The sequence below is a fragment of the Acipenser ruthenus genome, chromosome 10 (genome assembly GCF_902713425.1).
Source record: "Acipenser ruthenus chromosome 10, fAciRut3.2 maternal haplotype, whole genome shotgun sequence".
Taxonomy (NCBI): domain Eukaryota; kingdom Metazoa; phylum Chordata; class Actinopteri; order Acipenseriformes; family Acipenseridae; genus Acipenser; species Acipenser ruthenus.
The window spans coordinates 41,637,966-41,658,399 of NC_081198.1; the positions used below are offsets into that span (position 1 = coordinate 41,637,966).

The following is a 20,434-nucleotide window of genomic DNA, read 5'->3' on the forward strand; positions in this document are numbered from 1 at the left end:
CATATATTTAGAATTGTCTTTATTGTGTAGCCTACAGTACACAATGTAATTAGCTTTTCTTGACCATGTTTTCTTTCTCCACTTAGCTACTTGTTTTTCTCAGACTGGGACAGTCTTACTGGGGAGCCGGGGCTCGAGAGAGCCTACATGGATGGAACAAACCGTTATGAAATAGTCAAGTCTAAGCTGGGCTGGCCTGCCGGAATAACACTGGACATCGTTTCCAAGAGAGTGTACTGGGTTGACAGTCGTTATGACTATGTCGAGACGATAACTTATGACGGCCTACATAGGTAAACAATACAAAGTATTTGTATTTCATTGTATTATATTTTAGAATATCTGAAACCACTTCTCCAAATTCCTGTGTCTAAATAGTTGGACTTTCTGTTTATAAAAAAAAAAACACAAATTGACAGAATATGGTACTGAGGATGCCAAATATGGGATAAACATGTTCTCAACAAAACCAAAAAACTGATTTAAATACATTTTGATGTAAATGTGTCAATACCTTTATAGTTTAGAACAAGTATGTTACCAATGTATTGTAGGTATTCAGTATATTATGTCTTTAAGGTTAAAACATTAAACATGTAGGCCTACGCTTCTGTTTTTCATTAATTAATTTGATATCTATTTGTTTTCCCTTTCACAAGGAAAACTGTTGTGCACGGAGGTTCCCTTATTCCACACCCCTTTGCTGTAAGCCTGTTTGAGCACTATGTCTATTTTACTGATTGGACCAAAATGGCAGTGATGAGGGCAGACAAGTTCACTGACAACAATCCCCAGGTTATCTTCCCGTCTTCACTGAGACCATATGGAGTAACAGTTTATCATTCCCTCAGGCAACCTTATGGTGAGTTAAAAAATTGTATGAACCGAATGATTTTTGACGAATTATAACAAACATTAAAGATTTTATTTTTTTGAATGTTGCAAGATTCTACTGTGGGTGTTTCCCTGGGTGCATCTAGAACCCATTTTGCGTTGTACACTATTGTGTATGGTGGGTCGCAGGAGGATATTGTGAATACACAATATTTTAGTATTGCTATTGTTGAAGACATGATAATAATAATGTTGTTTGATTATATATGTGTTTATAGCAAATTGGAATAAAACATAGTGAAAACATGGTTAACAGCACCTAGATATTATCAAGTATGGTGCAAATAATGCATTGTATAAGCACTGGACTAGCAGCAGTAAAAGCAACACAATGACTGTGCACATTTACGACTTGTTTCAAGTGTCTAATCTTTCTTTTTATTGTGAATAGTGAGAAGTCCGTGTGGAAATAACAATGGCGGATGTCAGCAGATCTGTGTACTGAGCCACAGAACAGACAACGACGGCCTTGGATATCGCTGTAAGTGCAGAATGGGGTTCGACTTGAATCCGGATGGGAGACGCTGCGTGGGTAAGTGAGAGTATTTAAACGCCTGAATTTATTTATAAAAACGCAATGACGTGTTACAGATCAAATAGAAGAAGGCCCCTTACATCAAAAAAGCATAGAATGCTAGCCCCCAATAGACTTGCCTATATAACTTTTATATGTGACTCTCAGTTTATCTGGTTGGATTTTACATTTTAGCAACCATTTGTAAGACAGTTTTCAGTTACTTTTTATACATGCTGGTGCATGTGACCCAACATATCAACAGGGAAAGCCCTATAAAAAACAACAGTGGCATTTTTTAAATCTATATAGGAATTCAACCATGTAGTTCAACAAGAGTGCTTAGAGATCGGATGCAGGTATGCCAGTGGAATTTGCAATGCCACACATGTTGAAAAAATCCATGCGGAAAAAGCAATCAGGCTGTTGACAGATCTGTAAGATGAGTCACAGAAGTGATTGTGGTGGCCCTGGGATAACATTGTAAGTGTAGGATGAATTAACCCATGCATAAATCTGACAGGTGGAACCTACTTTAATGTAAAGCCCCTTGTAAAGGTGTATAGGTGCGATAATAATTGTTTCTTGTCTTTTTTCCCCCCAGATGTGAGGCAGTTTCTGCTCTTTTCCTCTCAGCTGGCAGTGCGTGGAATCCCCTTCAACCTGTCCTCCCAGGAGGATATCATACTGCCAGTGACTGGGAGCCCTTCATACTTCGTTGGAGTGGATTTCAGTGCAGAAGATCAAACCATATTTTTTTCAGACACAGTAAAAGACATAATTTACAGACAGAAAGTAGATGGAACTGGTAATTAAAATTAAATCATAAAACATTTGGTTGTATTAATTTTTGTCAAATTCAACAAATAGTTCTGTTCCCCCAGGCGTGTATAAAATCCATTTTGTGTTGCACACTGTTGTGTGTGTGGTGGGTCGCAGGAGGATATCGTGGATAACTAATATTTTAGGATTGCTACTGTTGAAGACCTGATAATAATAATATTTGTTTGTCATATTACTTATTTACTCTGTATGGTTCCAGTTAGTTTTTCAGTAAAATAGTTATGAGTTGAATTCTACACTCATGCCTTTAGTAAACTACAGAAATGCTGACATCAAACCTTTTTATGCTTCTTTTTGTGAAAAATTAGGTCGAGAAATTCTTGCAGCTAATAGGGTTGATGGGGTTGAAGATTTGGCTTTTGACTGGATTTCAAAGAACCTGTACTGGACTGACCCTCGATACAGAAGCATAACAGTAATGAAACTAGCAGATAAATCAAGAAGAGCCATTGTGCAGAACTTGAACAATCCCAGATCAATAGTGGTGCATCCTGTTATGGGGTAACTATAATGTTTGTTATTTGTATTTAAAAATATACCTAATTGTTTGTCTCTATTACTGTCCTTGCCTTTGTTCCACCTGGACCCAAATCACTTAATTGAACCAATTTAGCCTCCTTCCAGGTCGACCAGATTTGTGCAATGTGAATTTCAAAATAACATTTGATACAATGTTAAATTCTGTATTCTAATTCAACCCCAGGTGTGGATCTCCACTTTTAAAACTAGAATAGACTTGCATTGATTGCAGTTCAGCACAGATCCATTCTGACCCTTGCTTTTTACTTGATAAGGATAAAATAGTGTTTGAAAACTGGACACTGCCCATCCGTCTCAGATTGTTTCCCTTGTCTGTGGAATCCTCTGAATGAAAGGCCCTTTATAGTCTTATGGCTTCTGGGCTGCAGATGCTAGATTAGTGCTGCTTGAAAGCTGTTTTTGTAGTGAACTCTTGCAATTAAAGTCTGCTTTACATTTCTTTCATGTAAATTACGTCTACATTGCAAAATGACCAGTTTTTATTTATTTTTTTGCTTACAACCAGAACCACTGGATAGGAGCAACAAGTATTTCAAAGTTTTTAAAAAGAAAAAAAAAAACAACAATATTCTATTTTTAAAGTCACTTTTTTTCTCATAGGTATATATTCTGGACAGATTGGTACCGTCCGGCGAAAATCATGAGAGCTTGGTGTGATGGGTCACATGCACTGTCAATTGCGAACACCACACTTGGTTGGCCTAATGGCCTGGCAATTGACTGGAGGTGAGACAAGATCTGTGATTTACAAATGGTGAAAAACAATATCAAAGGCATTCACAATATGAACTACTGTATTTAGTTTTTTCTGTTTCTGTGCCCTGTTCTATAAACTACAACTTGGCAAGATTATTAAGAAAATATGATAGTGTTGTATTATTTAATGCTAACTAAAACCTATCTGCTTTTAGTGCCCTACGCTTGTATTGGGTGGATGCTTTCTTTGATAAAATTGAGCACAGCACGTTTGATGGCCTAAACAGATTGACACTTGATCGCGTCACTCAGATGTCGCATCCGTTTGGCCTTACCATCTTTGGTGGTGAGTAAGATTTGACTTACTGTAGTCTCACCATTATTTTCTGTTAAATATAACTGGAATAACTTCTGTGGCTGAAATATATTTCTGTCTTTTTGCCCTGCAGCTTATGCATATTTTACTGATTGGAGGCTCGGTGGGATAGTTCGTGTGAGAAAAACAGATGGAGGGGAAATGACAGTTATAAGACGAGGCATCAGTCACATAATGCATGTCAAATCTTTTAATGCGAATTCTCAGACAGGTAAATTCATTTAAAAAAAAAAATAAATCTAATTCACAAAAACATTGTGCAAGGTGCAACTCTCTTTTGATAATCCAATAAAAAATGAATTCACATTCACAATGTATATATTAATAACTTATTTATTTTGTTTTACATAGGATCAAACTATTGTAACAGACCCATAAATCCGAATGGAGACTGCAGCCATTTTTGCTTCCCGGTGCCTAATTTCCAGAGGGTCTGCGGCTGCCCGTATGGAATGAAACTGGCCCCTAATCAGCAAATCTGTGTGGAGGATCCATCAAGTGAACCCCCAACCCTGCAGTGTGGCTCCAACTCCTTCTCCTGTGCCAATGGGAAATGTGTGCCACAGTACTTCAGATGTGATGGAGTTGATGACTGTCATGATAACAGTGACGAGGTCCACTGCGGAACTCACAGTACGTTGACCTACAGAATTGACACATGTTATATTGTTTCAACTTTGTCATATATTGATTGCAAATTTAACGACATGCTGCAAACTGACTGTGTATAAGCTGTAGAGCACCCGTGAAGAATATAATTTAATAAAATAACGAATTAATACAAAAACTCCATTCCCGTCCAAGACCTTTTCCAATGATGTCTTCAAATTATTGTTGACTTATTTAACCTTGTTTAAACCAGATCCTTTATTGTTTAATTGAACCTTGTTGGAACTACTGTAGATCATGGAATAGGCTGAAAGAGTCACAATTGAATAACTTGTCAGCTAAAATGTAATGGAATTGCTTTTAGTTTCATTTACTATTAAATCTATTTTAAAGCTGTTGACTAAAGTTACACTTTGTATTGTTACAGAAACTAAAGGCTAGTTTATCTCCCCTTTCCAGACACTACCTGCTCCCCGGCTGCCTTTACCTGTACTAGTCGGCAGTGTATCCCCAGTAGCTGGCACTGTGACGGGCACAACGACTGTTTCGATGCGAGTGATGAACAGAACTGTCCCACCCATGGTCCCACCACCTGCCCATCCAACCAGTACACCTGTGCCAATAGCCACTGTGTCCCAACAAACTGGCTCTGTGACACAGACAATGACTGCGGGGACGGGTCTGATGAAATGAACTGCAGTAAGAAAATAAATGCAGGCAGATCTTATTACTTTCACATACATTGATGCTTGGCTACAAAGCAAAATGTAGAATTTGGAAATCATACATTCTAGACTGCTTTTTGTGTGTCACTTTCTGTGTGGTTATTTCAAATTATTGAGGTTGATAGGCTACTCCATTCTTGGAGAGCCAGTTTCAAGACACATCCGTGTAATATTCTTTGATTTCTTAAGATCTTACCAGCACATGCCACCCTGAACAGTTCCAGTGCCCAGACCATCGCTGTATTGATTCCAGCTATGCATGTGATGGGGACCAGGACTGTGTGGATGGAGCTGATGAGCAAGGCTGCAGTAAGTATAGCAGGCAAAACAGAAAGACAACATCCCCTAGGAAGGTTTTTCATGTGTTAAGAATATGACCATTATTTTTTTAGCGTACAACTGCAGTGCCTATGAGTTTAAGTGCGCCAGTGGACACCAATGTATCAACACCTATTACCTCTGTGATGGTGTTTTTGACTGCAATGATCACTCTGATGAGGCTGGCTGTCGTAAGTATCACTAGCTTTTTTACACCATAATAATGTATATAAACTTTGCATAAGAACTGTGGGTAGGGTTTCAGTGTGTGGCATGACTAAATGATTAATAGTTTATGAATGTCTCCCTTTAAAAATAAATTATTATTATAGATGAGAAGTAGGGTTCATACTTTTGGGGGGGGGGGGAATCAACCAATAAGAGGACTCTGAATAAAAACTAAAACTGATTTTTACATGTACTTTAAATTATTTTTGCTTTATCTGTTTCTTCTATAGTTAGTTATAAGAAACGGCATATCTTAAATGTTAAATGAAAGTGCATCTGTCTCTATCTGGATTCTTCAGCCACTAGACCACCTGGAATGTGCCACCATAACAGCGAGTTCCAGTGCCAGTCAGATGGCAGCTGCATCCCTTCCAGCTGGGAATGTGACGGACATCCGGACTGTGAAGATGGATCAGATGAACATCAGAGCTGTCCGGTCAGGACCTGCCCTTCCTCCACGTTCCACTGTGACAATGGGAACTGTGTCTACCAGGGCTGGGTGTGTGATGGTGACAATGACTGCAGGGACAATAGTGATGAGAAAGACTGCCCTACTGCACCATTTCGCTGCCCGAGCTGGCAATGGCAGTGCCCAGGACATAGCATCTGTATCAACCTGAGCAAAGTGTGTGACAACACCCCAGACTGTCCCAATGGAGCTGATGAGTCACCTCTCTGTAGTAAGTCATCTAAATCCAGTTGACTACAGTTGCATGCCAGACTAGATCCTTTTCTAAAATGAAAACAGATAAAATATAATCATTATATTGTGTTACACTATTGATGCAGTGCTCCCTCCTTTATAAATGAATATGATGTGTGTGTGTGTGTGTGGTGTCTCTCTACTGTGTATGAGAAATCAATTTATGACCTCCCGTATAATAAGAGACACAACTTATTAATTTATTGTAAAACACAAAAATGAAAAGCCTAATCAGGAATTACTATTGATATTTAATTATTTTTTTTAACTTTCAAATTGTGTTGTCCAAGGGAAGACATCTGTACACAGGATAAAATGTACTGGAATCTAACAAATCTGTCACTATGATTGGTTGAATTCTTTGATGCAATTTATACATTATCTAATAATTCATGAATTTGGTTAATTCACTAGCCATGTTGACAGTATGTTATACATGTCCTATGCTTTTCTATATAAGGGTCCTTCACGAACTCAGTAGTTAGTTAAGTGACAAGGGAGCACTGATTGAAACTGTTTTGCTATTAAAAAGAACATTGGTAAATTGGTGGCGTACTTTTGCATGGGGGGGGGGGGGTTATGGACAAAGTGTCAACAGGGGAATTCGATCACAGTATTCGCTGTCTGTGTTATTTACCTGTTTTAAGCAACATTTCCAGAGAGTTATCGAATAATACCATATACATTTGTACCTTAAATCATTTCCAATTTGGTAAAACAAAATACGTGACTATCAGAATCTGCTATCCTCAGTATAATCAGCAAATCAATTCTTGTTTGAGTAAGTATCTCTATTCAAATCATGCATGTTTTGATCCATTCTTTGAAACTGATCTATCATCTTCCTTTCTTGCTTTTCCACTGTGCTCTCAGATGATCCATTACCAGGTATGACTTTGCATTAAAATATGTTTGAGTTTAAGAGAATGCAATAGCTGTTGATTTGCTGACAATTTTCTTAAATAACTAACAACAAGTATTTTTCTTTTTTTAAAAGCATGCTTGAAAAGATTCATTTTTTTCACCAGTATCCTTAGTTATCTGTAGAACTAGTGAACTAATAATCCACTATCTTTTGGATTTAGTTAAACAATGTTATGCTCTACATGCTGAATGTGATGGGCATGGTTTTTTAGCTCAGTTCTAATACTTCTGTTGATCAATTATTATTATTATTATTATTTATTTCTTAACAGACACCCTTATCCAGGGCAACTGCATGTTGCATGTTATCTGCACTCTTAAGACTCAAGTGAGAACTTCAACTGCAATCTCACAGGTCTTTTCTGTGCTTATACTATGCATTTATATGGCGGATCATGGTTTTGACCATACTTTAGTTACCAGTGCCTTGCCATGCTTTACTTAAACTGCTTTACTACACTTTTGCTATGTTTTTAACAGTTTACCACACCAAACTTTTCTGGGCACTGATCTGTGTGTTCACATGTTCCTCTGTAGATCAGGAGAGCTGTACAGACAACAATGCAGGATGCACCCATGGATGTATCCAGGGACCATTTGGTGCGCAGTGCACATGCCCTATGGGATACCAGCTAACCAATGACTCCAAGACCTGTGCAGACATTGATGAGTGTGACCCACCAAGTCTGTGCAGCCAGCATTGCTTTAATGAGAGAGGATCTTTCAGGTGCCACTGCGAGGATGGCTATACCCTAGAAGCCGATATGAGGACATGTAAAGTCTCAGGTAAAACACATACATATGCCAGTGTCCTATTTATACCCAACTTGGCAAAGCTTAATTTGTTAATACCAAAAGAATGGACTGCCCTGTAATTGTAGGAAAAGAGTTGTCCAATATGATTGATACTCGTCTCAAACAGCAAAGAGACGATTGTTTCCAACTTTCCATGTATGTCAAGATCTGATTACTGCAGATAAGTCAAATTAACCTATGTGCCACTCAGATGTTTGTTATATGCTGTAATTAAAATATAATATACAACAAAGGACAGTGTTTCTGTGCTTCTCGTGTGTGACCAGATATCAGAACAGAGAATACTTTTCTTTTTTAAACAGAGCGACAGCCGCAACGCATGAATACCTATCATAAGTGGGGGCTATTTTTTTACTTGCCCCATTTTTTTCTTAAAGGAGGAAAAAAAAACACCCTTTGGTTTTACAAAACGAGTACCTTAATAACCACATTAATCATTCTTAAGTTTCTAAATTATTTTTCTGAGTTTGTTTATTTTTATTTTTGAAGGAATTTCGCAAAGTAAATACATTTAGATTTCAGGCTTTACTGCTTTTAACAGATTTTTTTTTTTTTTTTCTTTTGCAGGTTCAAGGGAGGCCCTGCTGCTGGTTGCAAGCCGCAGTCAGATAGTTTCAGACAACATTACGGCCCAGCCAAATGTTATCCATTCACTGGTACGAGATGGAAGGAACATCGTAGCAATTGATTTCGATTCAGTAACCGACCGTGTTTACTGGTCAGATACTACTCAAGATAAAATATGGAGTGCTTACAAAAATGGAACTGACCGGACAATCGTAAGTACTGTTATATTAGTGCACATAGTTTAACCATGCTCATGTAAACTCCTAAGTTTCTAACATTAAAAAAAAATGTCTGATCAAATAAATTCCAGTGTTCTAATTTATTTGCAGCTGATATTTAATTAATATAAATCATGCTAGTTTTGGATAAGAAGAAGACTTTTTTTTCCCCCAACAGATATTTGACAGTGGTGTAACAGTGACAGAAAGCATAGCTGTGGACTGGGTAGCACGCAACCTGTACTGGACAGACTATGTTCTGGAAACAGTCGAGGTCTCCAGATTAGATGGCAGTCACAGGACTGTGCTCGTCAGTGAGAATGTAACAAATCCCAGAGGGCTGGTACTGGATCCAAGAAATGAGTAAGACACATGTTTTAAACAGTACTTTACAAGGCTGAATAGCCGTTACAGTATCTCTGCCAGGAAGACAGTGACTTAAAGTTGGTGAAGTTTAAAGAATCTAGCGTTATTTTCGGTTTTACATCACTTACATACATACTTTTAGTTTTCTTACAACATGTATACAAATCTGTCTTGAACACAACAAGTTCTGGTTGAAATTCTTCCATCACTCAATACTTATTCATAAAAAGTGAATGAAACAAACGTGTTATCTACCTACCATTTTCAGTCTTTGTACTTTACTCTAATTTACACCAGAAAATAGCATAATAGCAGAGCTGTTTCTTTCCTGGGGTTGTGTGTAATTCATAGAATGATAGTCATGACTGCATCATCACTGTATTAGCTCGAATGGACTGACTCCTGTTTCTGTTGCACAGTGCTCATGTCATGTTCTGGACTGACTGGGGCAGGAACCCTCGAATTGAAAAGGCCAGCATGGATGGTAAAATGAGGACTGCTATTATAAGCAGTAAACTGTACTGGCCCAATGGTTTGACTATTGATTATCCCAATAAGCTGCTCTACTTCGCAGATGCCTATCTGGATTTCATTGATTACTGTGATTATAATGGAAAAAACAGGAAGCAGGTTTTAGCCGGTGACCTGGTAAGAAAATAGAATTAAAGCATTCCGATTCTCTTGCAATGTCCTGTATGCTTTGGTTGCTATATATCTAAAACTCATCATATCTTCCCTAATTAGGTGCTTCAGCATCCACATGCTTTAACGATTTTTGAGGATTATGTGTACTGGACAGACCGATATATTAATCGTGTTATTCGTGCCAACAAATGGCATGGAGAAAACCAGACTGTGATGATGTATAATGTGCCACAGCCAATGGGGGTAGTTGCAGTACATCCTGCCAGACAACCTGCAGGTAAAAGAAGAAAAAAAAACATTAGGAAAATCAGAGTGATGCCTCATACATTGTGCAGACTACATGCATTGTATGAAATACATAATATATATATATCTATCTTGTTTTTTTTTTTTTTTTTTAATACAGGTTCAAATTTTTGCTCCATGAGTCCTTGTACTCATATATGTTTGCTGTCTGCACTGGCGCCACGGTTTTACTCATGCGCTTGTCCATCTGGCTGGACCCTGGCTGCAGATCTTGTGACCTGTGTGCGAGGTATGAAAACCAACGTACTAACTAGGGCTTGTTATACAGTATTCAATTAACCAAACAAACACAACAACAATCAGCTTGGACTTATTTTCTTCCAATGTACCTACAAGTTGGGCTGATGGCTTATGTTTTCAGTTATTTTAAACCCCTGTACAGATTCTGTGAATTACCAATAAATTCAACAAACACAAAAATCATTCCACTGTCTGAAGTGAGCGCCTTTGAATTGAGAAGCATCTCACATTGCAGATTGGTAAATTCTGATTTAAAGAAATGCAAGGATTTGAACTACCCCTTCACCCAGAACCTTCCACCAACTAAAACAAATCTTTGTTCTGTACGGTGACTTGGAGGTGAATATAGATGGTGGAAGAGACTTGTCAACAGCCTTCCATTTGGAGGCCTGTTTATAGCCTAAGTTTTCAGTAGTAAATATTGCAAATCATAAAACTTTTCCTTTTTGCCCAGTATTTTATTAAGAATTGACAAAGGATCTTTAATCCAAACTTCAACAGTTCCACTTAGGCCATAAATCCAACCCAGCTCAAGTTGCAACTTCTGGGAATATCATAAAATATCACAGCTTTATTTCTCAGCTGAAAGATGAATGATTACTTGATAATGAAAATGCATTGTTTGCTTGGAGGTATCCACTGATTCTAATCTCTGATGACATAGCAAATCAGCATGCAAACATAAACTTTCATCAGGACAATTGAATTGAAGCCTCAGTTTCGCATTTGTATTTCAGCTTAATAATAGTGATCTCTTTACGTGCACCACTTCATATTATATATAAAATAAATATATAGAATAAATAAACAACCAATGTCTGTGTCATTTTAGACCCACCCAGAATCTGTACAATAATAATCTTTAAGTTAAAAAGTGCAAGAAAAATATTTGCAGTTACTTCAGGATTGAGTTTAAATCATTGATAATGCTTACATTTCTCCGGAGAACCTGCAGGTATCACATGATGAATTCCTGAGTAAAGTCAATAATTTACTTGACTCTGAATTGAAAAACCTATTTGTTTATTTTTTTAGTTGAAGATCCTTTCCTCATTGTTGTGAGAGACAGTCTTGTTTTTGGCATCCCTTTGAATCCTGAAGACAAAAGCAACGATGCCATGGTCCCTATTGCTGGGTTACACAATGGATATGATGTTGACTTTGATGATGCTGAGCAGATGATCTACTGGGTGGAACATCCTGTAAGTGCTAAAGTTAATTCAATGACCAAGGCAGGCACAGCATTGCTAGATGTATAAGGTGTTGCATGGGATGATTAAACTGTTGGTCCAGGACCTTGCCTTCTGGACCAGCAGGAGCTGTCCTCAGTTGAGGTATGACCTCTGGCGTCGGTCAGAGGTCAGCCAAGGATGGGTGATGGAGAACCACCGACCCCCCAGAAGAGAGATACAGTTGCAAAGGCAGTGGGGAGGCAGAGCAGAAAGACTTTAAGAGCATTTAGTGAAGGGTGGGCTTGGTCTATATAGTATTGGTTGGCTAATAAGGTTAGTGTAGCAGGCTGAACCTCACCCCTAGAATTGCGGCAAGCCTCCTATGATTCTGTCTTTATTAGTATTACCTGTATTTATCACTTTTTGACACAGGGCTGAAAAGTCTTTCCAAAATGCAAGTACAGTTTGATATCCCCTATATTATTCTGACTCCCACCTTAACTCAAATATTTAACAAAGGTGGTGGCGAATATGTATATATGGGTATATATATAGTCACAGTAATAATGGTGTCAAAATAATTAATTACATTGGTTATATTTTTCAGGGTGAAATTCACCGAGTAAAATCAGATGGGACTAACAGGACAGAGTTTGCTCCAGCCGCTATTCTTGGTTCCCCTGTAGGATTGGCACTGGACTGGATGACCCAGAATCTGTACTATACTAACCCTTCTACTCAGTCCATTGAGGTAATATCTGGGAGCTGTTTTATATTTGTTAGAATTCATATATTACAAAATACTACTACTACTAATAACAGTACCAATAGCAATACACATATTTCTGTAATTTTTATTTTGTTCCTGTGTCTGTACAACAGGTTATGAATCTCCGTGGGGAAATGAAATACAGGAAAACTGTGATTACTAACAATGGCACCCCCACCGGCGCTGGAACCCCAACTGGCATCGCTGTGGATCCGGCACGCGGGTAAAGCTGATTTAAACAACACTCCATAGTCTAATAGTGTCCTTTTTACAACCTTTATTTTGTTAGAGCAAAATGTTTCTTGCGAGAGGACATGATTTACCGCAATACTGTCATTTCCTTATATCCTTGTTTTAACCTTTGGCCCTACCAGTGACAAACCAATCTATTTAAGGCAAATTAAAACACCCCTTGATTTTTTTGCAATACTGGAATAATATTTCTGCATCTTGCTTAAGGATCCTATTTTAATTGGCTGAAGTTCAGTGCTAATAATGTGAAATGTGTTGTAGGAGGATGTACTGGACAGACCAGGGTACTGAGAGTGGAGTGCCTGCAAAGGTTGCTGCAGCTGACATGGACGGTTCTAATGCTGTCAACCTCTTCACTAATAACCTGGATCACATAGAGTTTATTACCATCGACATCAGGGAGAATAAGCTGTACTGGGCTGTTACTGCAAGCGGAGTAGTAAGACCTTTACATTTTAAATATACATTGAAAGTACCCTAAATTAATGCTACAGTAAATTTAAACAAATTCAGTAGGAAATATGTTTATTCATACTTATACTTTAATTGCTGACACTTTTTAGAAGTGTTGTCATGTTTTTAATGTCTATGGAGACTATAAACATATTCTTATGATATTTACTAGATAAAGCAATACGGTATTAAAATAGCCATGCTGCCATTTCAATTCTGAACTGGATATTCTTTAATTTGCTCATAGAGACTCATCCTTTCAAAAGGATATTTGCATTGGGTTGAGTGTAATGAACTCCGCTGTAGACTATGAGTACAATTTTAAGTCTTTTTCAGTAATCTTTTCTTAATCAAACTCCCCTAGATTGAGAGAGGAGATCCAGATGGAAGCAATCGTATTACCGTGGTAACTGGCCTTTCACACCCTTGGGGGATCGCTGTGTACGATCAGTACCTGTACTTCACTGACCGGGATTATGAAGTCATTGAGCGCGTAGACAAGGCCACTGGGGCTAACAAAAAAGTGTTGAGAGACAACGTTTCAGGACTCAGAGTGCTAAAAGTTCACCATAGGGACAGTGAGTACTTTATAAGTATTTGAACCCATATATATTCATTTTAAATTAACAAATACATTGACAAACATTTCAACAAATGTGTGTAAACATTGAAAAAGACACTTTTCTTGAGCATCATTTTTATTTATGGCACCAATATCCTTATGGAAGCTTTTAAAAAGTACCAAATAGCAAAAATAAATTACATGTCTTATTTTTTGCAAATCTTCAGCCCATTTGTAGGTGTGGTGTTATTATGTTCATGTCATTTATTTCAGCCTCTGCTGGCTCTTCAAATGGCTGCACTAACAATGTGGGAGTGTGTCAGCAGCTCTGTCTTCCCAGACCAGCAGGGCAGTATTCATGTGCCTGTGCTACTGGTTTCAAACTGAACCCCGACAGCAGGACATGCTCACCATATCAGTCCTACGTTATCATCTCCATGCTATTGGCGCTCAAAGGATTCAGCCTCGAAGGGAGTGACCACTCCGAGGCCATGGTACCTGTGGCTGGAAGAGGTATGTGCAAAGCCACAGCTTATTTATGAATGTATTTGAGATATAGTATAGGACTTTGAGATTAATCATCACACAGCATGAGTCTTAATGATAGTAGTAAAATGACATGAGAAAAAGTACATAAAGTTTCCAATAGAATTTGGAAGGTTTTGTTTTGATATTGTATTTAAATGAATCACTGAAGAATGTATACCATTTTTTTGTATCAAGGTCGCAATGTACTGCATGTAGATGTTCACATGCCATCTGGATTCATTTACTGGTGTGACTTCAGCAACAATGTGCCGGAACAAAATGGCATTCGGAGAATCAAACCAGACGGCTCCTACTTCAGGAACATTGTAACATCAGGAATTGGGCAGAACGGAATCCGAGGAATCGCCATTGATTGGGTAGCAGGTAAGGAATGTAGTCATTATACTCTTTTGAAATGTCTACCATAAATTACACTACAGTGTATCTACCCTAATTTACTGTACATTTTTTGTATTAACGTTCAAAGTTTGCATTTGTGAGCTTTAACCTGCAAGATTTTAAGTAAACCAAAGCCTCCAGTGGCACTACAGTGTGCTTTGCGTTTTAGTCGATTGGGACGAGTTTGCCTCAGGGCACTATCAGGTGCTCAAGCTGGATCCTTGCCTATAGGGTTTAGTAACCTATTTATTAAGAAATATTTAAGGTTATCATTGCATGATTTTTAAACTAATTTCATATTTTGTGTCACAGGGAACCTCTATTTCACAAATGCTTTCATCACTGAGACCTACATTGAAGTTGTGCGCTTGAACGCCACTTATCGCCGGGTCCTGCTGAAGACCACAGTGGATATGCCGAGGCACATAGTGGTGGATCCAAAGAACAGATACCTCTTCTGGGCAGACTATGGTCAAAACCCCAAGATTGAACGTGCTTGTCTAGACGGCACCAATAGGACGGTACTTGTGTCTTCTGGTATCCTCACACCTAGAGGTTTGGCTGTGGACTACCAAAATGGATATATTTATTGGGTCGATGACTCCTTGGACATGATTGCGAGGATTCGACCTGAAGGTGGAGAAACAGAGATTGTCAGGTTTGGCAGCCGTTACCCAACTCCATATGGAATAACTATCTTTGAAAACACTATGCTTTGGGTGGACAGGAACCTAAAAAAGGTCTTCCAAGCCAGGAAAGAACCTGGAAACACTGAGCAGCCCACAGTTGTTCGCGACAATATAAACTTGCTAAGAGACATCACTATTTTTGACAGCCGCACTCAGCCACTGTCAGCACAGCAAGTGAATAATAACCCCTGCTTGGTGAGCAATGGTGGGTGTTCTCACTTTTGTTACGCCCTCCCTGGCTCTCAGACACGGAAATGTGGGTGTGCGTTTGGAAACTTGGCAAGAGACGACACTAGCTGTGTAGTTTCCCGAGATGATTATTTGATCTATACAACCGAGGACTCCATCCGCAGTCTCCGGCTGGACCCAGAAGACCACAACCTGCCATTCCCTGTAGTCAATGTACTGCGCACGGCCGTGGCCCTGGATTACGACAGGGATGACAACAGGCTGTACTACACTCAGAGCTCAGGAGAAGGGCGCAGTAGAATCAACTACATAAGCCTGTCCTCTCCAACCACTGCTCCTACAGTTGTAGCATCAGGTAGGCAGTTTTTATTTATGAAAATTAACTGCATATAAAAAATAAATCAAACACTGTTAAGAGATTTGTCAAAATTCCAATACATCTTATCTTATGTACAGATGTCATTTCATGCAATGTTATTGCGCAAGTTAAATTGCTTTTTTTTTAATAGTAGTTCCTAAGTACAATCTTTGACCAACCCCCCCGCCCCCCAGATGGCAACTCCCACCCCATCCCACCCCTTCCAACCCACCCCACCCACCCCAAGAAGGACCCTAGAAGCAGAATTCAGACAATAACAGGTGGAGGTCTGTCCAGGAAGGTCTTGATAAAGTCTGAAGCCGACTCCCAGGCCCGCACAGTCCCCTCCCTGGCCCCATGGATCCGAGCGGTGGAAAGCTCCAAATGAACAATGTCGGCAGTTTATTTTTATGTGCAGTGACAGCATGTAAAAAGTGAAACCAAATTATTATTTTTTTTCCTGCAACTGAATATATTCTGAGAGCTCAATGTACTGTGTTAGACCCATAATAACATGTGCAGTGATCAGTTTCTATCTGTACCGTTCAGTTAGTAGCAGCACGTGTAATTGTCACATGCCAGGGGTCCATCGGTTAATACAGTGCATCGTATTTTACAGGATCAGGATATGATAGGTTCTACTGTAATGTATGCTGTGTATGGAATCATGTTTTGCTGCAGTATACAAATCCTGACAAATTGTATGTAATATAGGAATGCTGAAAGTGGGCAAATTTTAATACTTTCATTTATCTTTCTGTTTTTAAGATTTGGGTGCTCCTGATGGTATTGCTTATGACTGGATCAGTAAAAGGATTTATTACAGTGATTATGTCAACCAGACTATCAATTCCATGGCCATCGATGGTTCTCAGCGGACAACCATTGCCCGAGTGCCAAGGCCTAGAGCCATCATGCTTGATCCGTGCAGAGGGTAACTTTAACCAATAATAGAGCACATTTAACCTAACATTGTATTTACGGTAGCATTGTTTCTTGTTTTATTTGCAAGATCCTTTTAAAAAAGGAGAGTGGGATAAACAAGAATTTGAGACAGTTATAGTTAGTAGCAATGTATTCAATGTCAGATTTACTAAATCAGTAATTTGCTTTATGACCTTTTAATTTAATGTTAGTTTAACTTTACTTTGACCTTTTAATTGAAAGTAATTGTCAGCTAAGAGTGCTGTGTTATTAAACTCACAAAACTTGCTTCTGTGGTCCCAATATATATGTTGCCTGTATTTAATTAGATACATGTACTGGACTGACTGGGGTACCAATGCCAAGATAGAGCGGGCCACACTGGGTGGGAATTTCCGGACTGAATTAGTGAACACCAGTCTTGTGTGGCCCAATGGACTGACTCTCGACTATGAAGAGGAGAGACTCTACTGGGCTGATGCTAACCTGTAAGAGTTTTATTTATATATTGATTAGAAAACCTTTCAATGCTAGGTACTTCTCGATCAAAAAACAATATTTTACCATGATTATATAACCTTGTATCATTCATCCTATAGCTTCACTATTTAAAGCAGAAGAATATTTACCCATTTTTTAAAGACGTTGGTGTCTATTTTAATACTTGAAACTTGAAATGGTGTGGAATATTTTCAGCCTGAAATGTATACACCTTCTTTTTAACCCTATATTTGTGAATGTTTATGGTTTACCTTTATTTATAGCTTCATATGTTACAGATATTTTAAGTAAGTAATAACATCGTAATATCTTCAGCGAGTCATATTTAAATTTGGTGAATTTTTTTGTCATTTTTTTCAGACAGAAGATTGAACGCTGTTCTCTGACCGGCTCAAACCGAGAAGTGATTGTCAGTACAGCTATTTACCCCTTTGCCATGACAGTCTATGACCAGCACATCTACTGGACTGACTGGAACACCAAGAGCATTTACAGGGCCAACAAGCACGATGGATCAGACCAGATCGTTATGATCCAAAACCTGCCTCACCGGCCGATGGACATTCACGTCTTATCCAGCAACAAGCAGCAACAGTGCAGCAACCCTTGTGATCAGTTTAATGGAGGCTGCAGCCACATCTGTACACCAGGTATAAACATTCAATTCCTACAGCGCCACACTTTTACTGTCATCTGTTTTAGTTGATTTACTTTAAAATTGTGATGTGATTACATTATTTTCTATTAGAAATCTGTGTTTGTTGTTTGTGTTTTATCAATAATAATCACCAGTATATTGTGTCTTGAAAATATATGACAGCAGTAAACATACAGTAGCATACATATGGACTGTGGCAAGTGTAAATACAATTTAAGCGATATAGTCACACGTGGTTGTGACTGTGTAGGACAGTTTTTCTGGCACAAGAATGAGCGGTTTTATTTTTTCCCTGCAGGTCCGAATGGTGCGGAGTGTCAGTGCCCATCTGAGGGCCGTTGGTACTTGGCTGATAACAAGTACTGCATTCAGGACAATGGGACAAGATGCCCACCGGATCAGTTCACCTGTATGAATGGACGTTGTGTTCGTGCTCAGTGGAAATGTGACAATGATAATGACTGTGGAGACGGAAGTGACGAACTGGAAATAGTTTGTGGTAAGACCTTTGATCTTTTTTGTTCAAAGACAGGAAGAAAATGTTAACGTAACCAATGGCTGTGATCTGCCGATAATTCAGGTTTGCACAAACATAGAAGCTTTTGTATATACCGAATTTGGTATGTAATGGAACGCTGTTTGTATTTACAGTGGATTTACACTGTAAGTTTTTTCAGTTCTGCATTTGTATTAACCAACCCTGAATCAATGCAGTCTTTTAACTTTGAAAGGCAAATAAACATAATTATATAATTGTATTTTGCATGCAGTCCTTCATATGGCAGCATTTATTGCTTTGACAGGTAACAAATACATCATTTTTTATAATTTGTTTCTACATTGTACTTTAAGTCTTGCCACGCTTAATTACTAACATCTCTATTGACCTTTACTATAGCATTCCACACGTGTGACCCAACGTTATTCACCTGTGGAAACGGACGCTGTGTTCCTTATCATTACCGCTGCGACCATTATAACGATTGCGGGGATAACAGTGATGAGGCTGGCTGCTTGTTCCGTTCTTGTGACCAGAACACAGAGTTCACCTGCAGCAACGGAAGGTGTATTTCCCTAGAATATGTTTGCAACGGGATCAACAACTGCTACGACAATGGCACTACCGATGAGAGAAACTGCCGTGAGTTTAGTCATTTTAATACCCCTAGTAATGAATACACCAGAAATGATTATCCATATTTTTGGGGGGAAAGTTCAAAGGTGACATTTGATTTTATTTTGTCTACTCTTAATTTAATGACATGGTTCTGTGTACAGTTATGTGGCGTTATGCTGTATTTGGTTAAATAGTTTTACATTGGACACTGTAGGGTTAAACAATGAGGTAACAAAGAAATATTGGTGACTTGCAGGCAGGATGAATATTTGTCCCTATCTCTGCCCTCCTATAAAGCTACCAAGAATAACTTGTGATAAGGTTGACCTCCAGTTCTGCCATAATTGAGAGGTTCTTGGCTCTGTGTCCAGGCATGGTATACTTCCTGATTTAAAAACGTATTCAGACACGAAAAATACTTCATCCTTAGATGAGATTATAGCTGAGTGAATCTTGTATGAATCAGTCTAACTGTATTCATTTTAAAACTGTTGGTGCATTAGTCCAAGTTATATTCCTTATTCATTTTCTTCTTTGTATTGAGGTGTCTTACTGTTGTAGCTCATTTGTCTTTTGTGGATGAACTCCAGTGCCTCTACAGGGGTAGATTTCCTAAATGTTGCAATTTGTTTGTTTTGTCTTTTTCTTTAGCTGAACGTACATGCCAGCCTGGATTTACAAAGTGTCAGACTACGAATATTTGCATTCCTCGCTCGTACCTGTGTGATGGAGACAACGACTGTGGAGATATGAGTGACGAGGGCCTGACTCACTGCAGTATGTTGCAGACAAATTTACCATTCTTTAGAACTTCAGTCATTTTGTACCATACAAGTAAAAGTTTCCCTATTGCAAATTGTGTAGAATAACAGAACGTCTTTGAATTAATGGACATCTTCTCTAACTCCACAGCATGTAGAATAAAACATACATTCAAAGTTTTTAATTGTTTCATACTGATTTGTACAGATCACAAAACAGACATTTTGGCCGAAATATGTACGGCTCTTCAAAGTTACTATTATAATCTTTAAATATGTTGACCAGTTTATACTAAGGCCCCCTCTTTTTTTCTCTTTCCAGCTACTGTGACTTGTACAGACAATGAATTCCGCTGTTCTAGTGGGCGCTGTATCCCGGCTCACTGGTATTGCGATGAAGGAATTGACTGTGCTGATGGTTCGGATGAACCTACCACTTGTGGTGAATATGTTAAATATTATTCTGTATGAGGTGGCTCACCTAGTTCCCCTTGACATGAGCTGGCATAACAATGTGCTCCTATACTTAGAGCAGGTTTATACTTTGAGCAGGTTCTCAAACTGGGGGTTGGGA

General features: G+C 38.6%; 1 protein-coding gene across 3 annotated transcripts in view; it reads left to right on the forward strand.

Moving 5' to 3' along the window:
* LOC117973153 (low-density lipoprotein receptor-related protein 2-like) overlaps window positions 1–20,434 on the forward strand; it is a 63,007-nt gene that overhangs the window by 23,359 nt on the left and 19,214 nt on the right. The window contains exons 13-48 of one of the 3 annotated variants that reach the window (XM_059032279.1): window positions 87–293; window positions 660–862; window positions 1,286–1,426; window positions 2,013–2,216; window positions 2,560–2,752; window positions 3,392–3,517; window positions 3,703–3,833; window positions 3,937–4,074; window positions 4,215–4,496; window positions 4,932–5,171; window positions 5,387–5,506; window positions 5,590–5,706; window positions 6,043–6,423; window positions 7,320–7,334; window positions 7,908–8,156; window positions 8,754–8,965; window positions 9,150–9,334; window positions 9,757–9,985; window positions 10,082–10,259; window positions 10,389–10,517; window positions 11,564–11,730; window positions 12,308–12,451; window positions 12,583–12,692; window positions 12,983–13,160; window positions 13,539–13,752; window positions 14,010–14,249; window positions 14,460–14,648; window positions 14,976–15,896; window positions 16,668–16,833; window positions 17,153–17,311; window positions 17,685–17,974; window positions 18,281–18,481; window positions 18,753–18,785; window positions 18,881–19,123; window positions 19,751–19,876; window positions 20,183–20,302. In XM_059032279.1, coding sequence (XP_058888262.1) covers window positions 87–293; window positions 660–862; window positions 1,286–1,426; window positions 2,013–2,216; window positions 2,560–2,752; window positions 3,392–3,517; window positions 3,703–3,833; window positions 3,937–4,074; window positions 4,215–4,496; window positions 4,932–5,171; window positions 5,387–5,506; window positions 5,590–5,706; window positions 6,043–6,423; window positions 7,320–7,334; window positions 7,908–8,156; window positions 8,754–8,965; window positions 9,150–9,334; window positions 9,757–9,985; window positions 10,082–10,259; window positions 10,389–10,517; window positions 11,564–11,730; window positions 12,308–12,451; window positions 12,583–12,692; window positions 12,983–13,160; window positions 13,539–13,752; window positions 14,010–14,249; window positions 14,460–14,648; window positions 14,976–15,896; window positions 16,668–16,833; window positions 17,153–17,311; window positions 17,685–17,974; window positions 18,281–18,481; window positions 18,753–18,785; window positions 18,881–19,123; window positions 19,751–19,876; window positions 20,183–20,302 — 7,181 coding nt within the window. The remainder of the gene's footprint in view (window positions 1–86; window positions 294–659; window positions 863–1,285; window positions 1,427–2,012; window positions 2,217–2,559; window positions 2,753–3,391; window positions 3,518–3,702; window positions 3,834–3,936; window positions 4,075–4,214; window positions 4,497–4,931; window positions 5,172–5,386; window positions 5,507–5,589; window positions 5,707–6,042; window positions 6,424–7,319; window positions 7,335–7,907; window positions 8,157–8,753; window positions 8,966–9,149; window positions 9,335–9,756; window positions 9,986–10,081; window positions 10,260–10,388; window positions 10,518–11,563; window positions 11,731–12,307; window positions 12,452–12,582; window positions 12,693–12,982; window positions 13,161–13,538; window positions 13,753–14,009; window positions 14,250–14,459; window positions 14,649–14,975; window positions 15,897–16,667; window positions 16,834–17,152; window positions 17,312–17,684; window positions 17,975–18,280; window positions 18,482–18,752; window positions 18,786–18,880; window positions 19,124–19,750; window positions 19,877–20,182; window positions 20,303–20,434) is intronic. The other 2 variants (XM_059032280.1, XM_059032281.1) reach the window with 2 other exon arrangements.